This window comes from Glandiceps talaboti, chromosome 10, assembly GCF_964340395.1.
Source record: "Glandiceps talaboti chromosome 10, keGlaTala1.1, whole genome shotgun sequence".
Lineage (NCBI taxonomy): Eukaryota > Metazoa > Hemichordata > Enteropneusta > Spengelidae > Glandiceps > Glandiceps talaboti.
Window position 1 is genome coordinate 3,623,316 of NC_135558.1, and position 9,868 is coordinate 3,633,183.

The 9,868-nt window shown below is 37.4% G+C and overlaps 1 protein-coding gene across 1 annotated transcript; it reads left to right on the forward strand.

Annotated features, from left to right (window-relative positions):
* Positions 1-374: 374 nt before the first annotated feature.
* LOC144440955 (TNF receptor-associated factor 2-like) lies at positions 375-9,393 on the forward strand. Its single transcript, XM_078130429.1, has 8 exons — positions 375-449; positions 2,996-3,213; positions 4,055-4,130; positions 5,578-5,676; positions 6,431-6,595; positions 7,080-7,151; positions 7,563-7,649; positions 7,969-9,393. The coding sequence occupies exons 2-8, from the start codon at positions 3,068-3,070 to the stop codon at positions 8,983-8,985; spliced, it is 1,662 nt and encodes a 553-aa protein (XP_077986555.1). The 5' UTR covers positions 375-449; positions 2,996-3,067; the 3' UTR covers positions 8,986-9,393.
* Positions 9,394-9,868: the final 475 nt, after the last annotated feature.

A 9,868-nucleotide genomic window follows, 5' to 3' on the forward strand; every position in this document is an offset into this window, starting at 1 on the left:
AAGAGCTTACAGACTTGAAGACTATATGTCATAATTATGCAAACAATGATGAATCGGTTTTTATCACCACAGAAGAAGAAGTTGCATGTTGCTGGTACTCTAGTATACAAATGTTATGTTACAAAAATGCTATTTGACTTTCCTGTTCTGATTGCATATATGCAAGCGTGTGGTGCTTGTGAAAATTGCAGCGAAATATATGTAGGGTATTATATGAACCCTTGTGGGAGGTTTTTATTGAGTATCTCTCATATAATCGTTTTCAAGCATGATGAAATACATCTAAACTAACCACCATCACCTAACCCCCCCCCCGCGCTAAATGTTAGCACATCCCTTTAATTTGACGGTTGACCCACTAAGTCAAAGACAGAAAAAAAGGCTCGCCCGTCATCGTGTGTGCTGGCAATTATTTTGAAATACCGCCACCACAGGGACATTTATTATATGTAAGTACAGCTAGAGATACGACCATTATGTCAAAGCAACAATCGCTGAGATCATTTACTGTAACACATTAATTAGTCTATATAGATCATCAGACGAACAACCATATTTTCGAACTTGTTCCTATTTTCATACTGGACCGCCATTTTGAATGTATATCAGTGTTCAATTCACTTGTTTGGGAATAATTTTTCAGGCAAGTCTATCAATTCATGGCTATTAGAGAAGCAGCATCTGTACCGGAAATACTATCTTAATATCTTAACCCCCCCCCCCCCCCCACACACACACACACGAGGATACTTTTCGATGAAAATATACAAATAATTTCTGTAGTTGCAGTCTGGAATGTTAGTTGTTACGAGGTGGCGTATTATGTCACATGGCGCAGTTCCTACATGGCGACGACTACATGTGATTTCTAGTACACCTTGGCGTAAACAAATCACGGATGTTAGGGTCATTTCAGGTTAACTCAGCCAAGGTTCAAGGTCTTTTTCTGTATCTCTTGTCACTCTTGGTGTTCAAATGTAACCCAAGTTGATTGTTTTATGCAGTCTGTGACGTCACTCGGCAACCGAACTGAGAACGGGAATTCCCCGGTAAACGGCCTGCGCTTCATTGAAATTCTGACCATCAAACTAACTGGTGTTCACTCAGAGTCGACAAACGTACATTTGTCCATCGTCGCAAACCAGGGCCTGTTTTACGGCAAAGTTCTTAACGAGCCTCCCATAGGAGTAATGTAGTGGTAGAAATAATAACTCTGGTTTGTGAGAATGACATTTGTCATGATTTGAAAAACACAAATTTCTTTAGCTCCCGCACGATTTTCACAAAACTGATACTATTTTACATGTAGGTGTACGTGTAGGCCTAATGTCATCTACAAAGGCACATGTAAACTGCAGTTGTTTTACTATCGCATCGTTCTTTGCATGCATTATAAACGTATAGTATTATCAATAGTACGTTATATTCAGATAACGTCACCATACGCTGGGTACCATACGCCACCGCGCACCGATAGTACTCGAGTAAGTGTCGTCTGAAGGTGACACACAAACGAAGGCGAATGCCTGATTTGAACTGTCGCCCTCACTAGCGACCTTCGGTTGCCTTGACAGTGAGCAGAAAAGCCTGAGGGGTCTAGCAGCAAGACTAAATGTCCGCACAAGCGCAGATTTACAGAATGAAAAGCAGTACCTAAATGAAACATTGTTTATTAAAATACGTTTTAATTGTCATTTAATTATAGGAATAAATGCATTTCATGCCGTTCCTTTCTAAATGTAAGCACACCAGCTGATGCAATTTACTTAAGAAATTATATTTTCAACCTCACTCGAATCATCAAAAGTCCCAGTATAACTCCACAAGTGTGCACAGAGTTCTCTAATAGAAAATTCCTGCTTACATCCTTTACACTGTTCGGTCAATGACGATGAAGTAGCTTGCACTTTGACTGTAGTGTTGAGATTGGTTTGTATTGGTCTGATGTAAATCTTGGCTTGTGTGCCCAAGTTTGCTTTCAGGTCACTAACTGTCCAGGGACAGTTAATTATGACCAAAGATCTTGAATTAGGAACACTATGCAGCAATTCGAAACCGCCGCAGGTTTGCAACTGTGGAAACCCTACAGTTTCATCCACTAGTGTTTTACGAGAGTGTCCTCATCTGCATCAGCATATAATGTAATCTTGTTTATCCGGAGTCCATCCATCAGTTGTAGATGGGACGCTTGATGATTTTCTATTCGCCAAATACACAAAGTTGTGTGTCCATCTTCTGACCGTTTTCTTTGAAGAGTGGTGTCTCCGTTTACGGGAATTCAAATTACCACGCGATGCGCCGGGTGGAAAAAAACCCAACAGATTAATCTCTTGTGAAGCCTGTTGAGCTACTCACTATTAGAAGCAGAACTGGTCGTCGAAGTGTTACCACTGTCATCATCATCATCATCATCATCATCATCATCATCATCATCATCATCATCTTGTTGTACTTCCACTGCCTTACAGTTACACGTCTTACGAAGTTTAGCCCGGTGACCAATTGTACAAACTCCAAGACGACTCAGTTCACCATCTGTAAGGGACGGAATAATGTCGACTTCTATTCTGTCATCAGCGAATCACTGCACAAGGTTTTCGAGACCGTTTCTTTCATGTATTTCGTCCTTGGTATACAATATTGCGGTTAGTCAAAAACAACTCACGGGCAGTACATGTATCAATCAAAAAGGCCGTTGCACAGTGGGAACTGTGTTTCATACGAAGAGCGCCATCGCACAACAACATAGAGTTTGCGAGTAACATGATAATGTTTGCGCATCATACATTAAAGTTTGTGCATCATATATTAAGGTTTGAGCATCATATATTAAGGTTTGAGCATCATATATTAAAGTTTGCTTTTCATATATTCCACTCTCACTGGAACGAGTTTATCAATTTTCATTGGTTTACATATAAGATCGACAAAGTGTAAGCTTATGCGTAATGTTGTATGTAGTACTTGTCTAGATAATCGATTGTATTCATTGCAGGAAAATTAATAACTAGCATCTTACAACGCAGTCGCAGTAGCTCTTGATGCAGTCGATGACAGTACAACTACAATGCCGGGTTATTCACCGACAATTCTTTCGGAAGAGGATAGGGATGAGAAGTTTCTCTGCGTTGATTGCAGCATGTTACTGAAAGCTCCTTTGCAGAGTTTCTGTGGACATCGATTTTGCAAAAATTGTATCGACGAAAAATTAAGGTCTGTTTGTTGATCATCATATCAAACGTTATATTATTAACTCCACATTACTGTAATGGTTAGTTGTAGTTCTTATATTATTGTTCATACAGTGTGTGCTTGAGAAGATTTTTAATACTTAACAAAAATAATAAAATGCATAAGAAATCAACTATTATTTAAGAATTTTCTGTACCAAGTCAAATTATAGAATATTTATAACGTATCAGTTGTTCAGTTTTAAATACTGGTAAGTTTTTCATCACATGGGTTACTATTTAGGCAAATGTGTACAATTATATTAAAGTGCAAACTATGTTTAGGACATATTACGAGTATTGTAGAACATGAGACGTTTCCTTTAATAATATTTGAATCTTGCAACTGTTGAAAAGAACGAGTTGTTGTTCATTTGTCTGCATTGTGCAAATCTAATCTTTTCCATCAAAATCTATGAAATCTGTAATATCATGATGATAATTAGCACAAACTAATTGTTGTTTTAGAAGAAATACCCCGGATGTGAAATATGGACAACTTAGACAAATATCGATTGATAAATGTATATTCCAGCTTCGTGTAATTAACTAACAATTTGCATATCATAACATGTAATTATAAGAGTCCACATCCGAGTATATCCAAGATGAAGAGTATATTTGAGTACGTTTTATGACAAATGCAGAATGTTAAGTGTCATTATTTACTATATTACACGTTCGAATGAAAGCATAAACCTATAATAGAGCTGGTTGGGTAGCAAGACGATAAATGACAAATGTCGATGGGACATTTCATATTTATACTGTTATGTTAGATCCCGACATAAGTTGTATTAATGTTACCTCTTCACTCTTCACAGGCAAGGACAAAACTATGAATGTCCTAAATGTGTGATCGAAGATCCTACTGAAGATTGCACGTTGACAATGGAAAAGGTACACAACCACACATAGTGTGAGAAAAAGTTATATAACCATAGACCAATGTGTAGGGTCTATGATATAACCACAGGGGGCAGCGAGCATGTAATTGATTGATCGATCGATCGATCGATCGATTTATTTATTATTATTTGGATGAATGGTTGATGGATTGAATGATTGAATTTTGTGGTGCAATATAACTTATTTTGTGTGTGATATTGATCAATTCACTCATTGAGTTTTAAAAGTTTTTCAGTATTACTTATCTTACCTATGGAAGAGTTATCATAGCACTTATTTGGTAATTCATTCTAAAACTACTCCATAATCACGTTTATTCAATCCAGGAGGGGTTCGAGTTACATCCCCTTTCTCTTTCTTACTAGTATATGCATGATCGAATGTTTGTCCAGTGTGATTATCTCCCAGAAGATTAGACACAAAGCCAATTTTTGCAGTAACTGATCCCTCGCCAATTATAAGATTAGGGGTGATTTAATTTAGATAAGAGGAGAAGACTTAAGAGTGGACAAGACGTCTTTAGTTAGTCAATAAAGAAAAGCATACAGCCTCAGACTTACAGCTGAGAGCAAAGTAACCAGGGAAAGAAAAAAAACTTTTAAAACTCAATGAGTTTAAAACTCAACTCAATTGATCAATATCACAGACAAAATAAGTTATATTGCACCACAAAAATTCAATCATTCAATCAATCGATCAATCATTCAACCAAATAATCAATAAATAAATAAATCGATCGATCAATCAATCAATCAATCAATCAATCAATCAATTAATTACATGCTCGCTGCCCCCTGTGATATAACCACAGCCTTACTTGTCTGTGATATAACTCAATAGTTTTGACCAGAAACATCGCTTTGTGAATAATTTTGGACCGTAAAAGTTTAGTGGTCGTACGCTGCGCATCTTCTGGTGCGCACATGTTTTGGGATGTTTAGAATCAAGAGTTTGATACTAAAATCCGAAAGTGTTTTCAGGCATCATATGTGTCCCTAGATATATCTTGGTTTGTTCTGCACTATTTTTTCTCTTCTGTTCTATTTGTTTCTATTCCGTCCCTAGTTACTGAGTAAGGCGCAGCGGTTATGTAAGTCATATGCACATCGGGATCTCCATACGGCAGAATGTTTACTAAGCAACAGGACACAGAAAGAGAAGTAAATCGGTACAAGAGAACAAATCAAACCAAGATATACCTTGGGATTACAAATGATGTTTTCACAAACCTTTTATATGTTAGTACCAAAAAAAGACGTGCACACCGACGATGTGCATCGCACGACCACTGAGACAACTTGCAACATTGTAATAATCGCGATTGTCGGCCAATAACACAGCAATATAACGATATTCTTTCTATTGAGAAATACAAGCCAATTTGAAAGTATTTAAATATTCCAAGGCTATAAATAATCTCCTCATTTTTATACTGTAGGTATTCCCAGACAGAGCTATGCAACGGGAAATGAGAGAACTGAAAACGAAATGCATTAACGTCGGCTGTGGTTGGAATGGTCTATTTCCCCGGTACGAGGTAAGAACTGAGTATTGAATAACCATTATGATAATATTAGACATTGCAGACATACTTTAGTGCAATGTCATCTATTGCATGTAATAGACGGGATTATATTGACTCTCAATTTTCTAGACTAAGACGTTATCCAGATATGAACTTAAATGATCCCATGGTGAAAAATCCTAAATCACAGAATGTTAATTATGAAGAATAATGGATATACACTTAGCTCAAAATTGTCATGTGGTGCATTACTTCATTTATATTATTTATCCTATCCATATATAGGGAAGATAGCGATCTTATGATGAACTTAATTTAAGTAAATATGTACATTATGCGAGCGATCTTTGAGATGATTATTTAAAGCAAAATCGTTAATTATAATGCTAACTTTGCAAATTGACAGCTTTCGATAAGTGACACAGACAGACAGACAGACAGACATACACAGACAGACAGACAGACAGACAGACAGACAGACAGACAGACAGACAGACAGACAGACAGACAGACAGACAGACAGACAACACCAATAAGCCGGCGAAAGAAACTAATTTGATTGAAATTCATATAAATTTTCCTTTGAAATTTTTTTAGAGCCCGACTGAAATGAAGATAATCCAAAACTGTGAGGCTGCTGAATGTTTTCAGTCCCAGACTATCGATGTAAACCCCATTTCATTCCCTTCCTGGTGTGTTTATGTTTCCAAAGAATTTTCTCCTTTCTGTCCAATAACTCATGTTTTTTAAAATCATATTTAACCAGACTCACGAACCAGTATGCGAATATCGTTTGGTAGAATGTACCAGAGTGGGCTGTTTCGATAAAATTCGAAGTCTTGATATGACCTCGCATCTCGACAAGGAATGTGTCATGAGAATAGAGAAATGTACGTACTGTAAGAAGGCTGTCATATTCAAGGAAATGCAGGTAAACAAATATTACTCAACAATACGAAGAAGCATTCGTCCACGATTCACGAAATATAACGTTTACACAAGGAGACAATTATCATAATTTATTATGTAGTTCGTTGAAGTATCATTTGATGAAACTGCAATGTTGGTACCATCCAAACCATAAACATTGTTCTTTATTAGATCGAATTGATAGCTTGGCATAAAGAGTTAACTTATCAAACATATATGCACAGCATTCTCTCTCTCTCTCTCTCTCTCTCTCTCTCTCTCTCTCTCTCTCTCTCTCTCTCTCTCTCTCTCTCTCTCTCTCTCTCTCTCTCTCTCTCTCTCTCTCTCTCTCTCTCTCTCTCTCTCTCTCTCTCTCTCTCTCTCTCTCTCTCTCTCTCTCTCTCTCTCTCTTGATGTAGTCATGGTAGTGGGTCCTGCATTTTATGATCAAAAAGACAACTTTTGGTCAAGATATACATCTTACGAATATCTGCTTTTTTTAACAGACTCATATCAACGAGTGTCCAATGTATCCAGTGGCGTGCACAAACTGTGGACAGGAGATAATTCGAAAAAGGGTAAGAAATAAATCTTGCACATGCATTATTTTATTAGAACGTCTATGATAAAGTTACATAGCAAAAATAATAAGAAACATGGTCATCCTTTTTCGGATTTTATATTTGTTTAAAAGAGAAGGATATTAGGTGAAATCAAATGTTCAATATAAAGCTTGGATAGTAAAGGAGATAATATGTGTTGACTTCATTCACTTATACTAACACATCAGTACTTATTAGTACGATTTATACTTAGGTGGAATGACGTACTGGTTAAATGCGTTGTTCACTGCTTCTATGCCACTTCTACTGTGACAAAGTATTTGTCTAATAATAGTACGCATGATATGGCGCATTCGTAACTGTTAAGATGATAAATGACATAAGTTAAGGACACTGGTATACAATTATATTAACCATTGCTTGCAGATGACAGAACATCTCGACTTGAGCACTGGTGACTGTCCCAGAAAAATGCAGGTATGCGAGTACTACAAAGTTGGATGTAAAGCCTGGGTAAGTGAAAAAAGTTAAAAGAATTTAGAAGATTTTGAGAGTTGTCAGTCGGTCCTGTTTCGCCTATCAATCTTCGAAAACAAAGAAGGGACTTACACTGTTTCCCTTAATATTACTGGGAGAATGAAATAATACACGTATATAACTTATTCCTGTACTAATAAAGATAAACTTGCATTTTCGTCCACCCAGGAGTAAATTAAACCGTAATCGTTGATAAAGATACTGCTCTAAGTATAAAGACAACAAAGTTAACTCATATTTTTATAAGCATGAGTATTTCCTCTTACATTATCCTACTTTATATGGTCACTTTTAGATTGACGTTGGAATGCAGATGGTGCATAATTCAGTAGCAATTGAAGATCACATGTCATTGATTCTTCAAGAAACGATGAGAATCAATAGATATCGTGAAAACGTCGGCGAAAACTCCTTGCACTTACGTCAACTGATCGTAACAGCGAACGAGCACGGAACGCTGTTAGAAAACTTACGATTGCAAGTGGATCGATTAAAGAACGACCTGAAACATCTACCAACTCTTGCTGGCTCCCAAATCCCAGAGGGAGGGCTACAAAGGAAATTCCTCGAGATGCAAGAAAAGCTTGGTAAATCGACTGATGATATGGTCAAGAAGTCTGACGGGCTTGGTCGGAGAGTTGTCACGTATGAAGGGATAGTTGCAGTCTTAAACGGAGAAGTTGAACGGAATGCAGAGATAGTGCAGAGGATGAACAGCCAAGAGAAAGACTTCAGAGAAAATCTAAATGGCATGGAAAGAAAGACGAAAGCCCAGGATCGAATAATCGCTCTTAAAGATGTCACTCTTGCTGAGCAAGACTTACGAATTCAATCGTTAGAGATGGCAACTTATGATGGTATTCTGACATGGAGAATTACAGGCTTCGCCAGGAAAAGACGTGACGCCATTTCTGGTCGTACCCTTTCCATCTACTCTCCGTATTTCTTTACAAGTCGCTACGGCTATAAGATGTGCGCACGCATCTACCTAAATGGTGATGGAATGGGCAAGGGAAGTCACGTGTCATTGTTCTTCGTCATCATGAAGGGAGAGCATGACGCCATTTTGAAATGGCCGTTCAATCAGAAAGTCACCTTCATGTTTATCGACCAGAGTAACAGAGAGCATATGATTGATGCATTTCGTCCTGATCCGGAATCGTCATCATTTAAACGTCCAACAGGTGATATGAATATCGCATCAGGATGTCCCCTGTTCATGGCATTGAGTCTTCTGGACAGTGGAAACCAAACCTTCGTCAAGGACGACACCGCATTTTTGCGCATCATTGTAGACACCAGCGATATATGACCTCCCTGCATCATGGCTCCCCGTGCCGGAGGTCGGACAACATCATCGACAATTCACGGGGCGGGAACCAGCGTGTGAACACGGTGTACAGGAGAAATGTTTTCTCCAGATTTCGATCATATATCAGCGAGAAATTTGGTTGCCGTTTGATTCTTAACACTTTTTACTTTTTACTTTCTACTGTTAACTACTTAAAACTACTTTTTAATTCTCGGTTCTCTTATCCAAAAGTTCTGACTTTAAGTGGCAGTATAGACAAAATAACAAAAGTAATGTTTCTGACTTTTCAAAGCCACCTTTCCTGTTTTACTTCCCTTCCCTATGTGAAGATGCAATACATGATTGATGATAATATGCATATATTATGTGCCTGTTTATTCATTTATCCAAATGTATGTCTACTGTATTCGGGTGTAGTTTTATTTTGCCCTACAGTACATTTTAAACACATTACTTACAATGCTGTATGTATGTATGTATGTATGTATGTATGTATGTATGTATGTATGTACTGTGTGTTTGTGTGTTCGTTCCTAGATTTACTTTTAATTATCCACCAATGCTACTGTCACTGTAAACTAAGGTCTGATTGGAGACATTTGGTCTTGGCCATTATTTTAAAGGTCAAATTTCCAGTGCACTTCATCCAGCAAATGATTTGTATAAAATGTATTAGTTCCTTCGGGTATAGGTGAAGCCTTGTAAAGATTTCGAATTTCTGCTCTATTTTCACCCTATTTCTTTTTCCTTTGGAACATCTTGTGTCTCTTGGTTATTTCTCCTTTCCTTTTCATGTATTATGTGTTAAGTATTGAGCGACCTGCTTTGGTTATTCGTTTTTGAGGTACCTAGTCATAAAATGGGGAATATTTCTCTTACATTA

Coding starts and splice junctions, on each gene's coding strand:
- LOC144440955 (XM_078130429.1), top strand. CDS start 3,068: ATGCCGGGTTATTCACCGACAATTCTTTCGGAAGAGGATAGGGATGAG. Junction 5,677..6,430: donor GTCTATTTCCCCGGTACGAG/GTAAGAACTGAG, acceptor ATATTTAACCAG/ACTCACGAACCAGTATGCGA. Junction 7,152..7,562: donor AGGAGATAATTCGAAAAAGG/GTAAGAAATAAA, acceptor CATTGCTTGCAG/ATGACAGAACATCTCGACTT.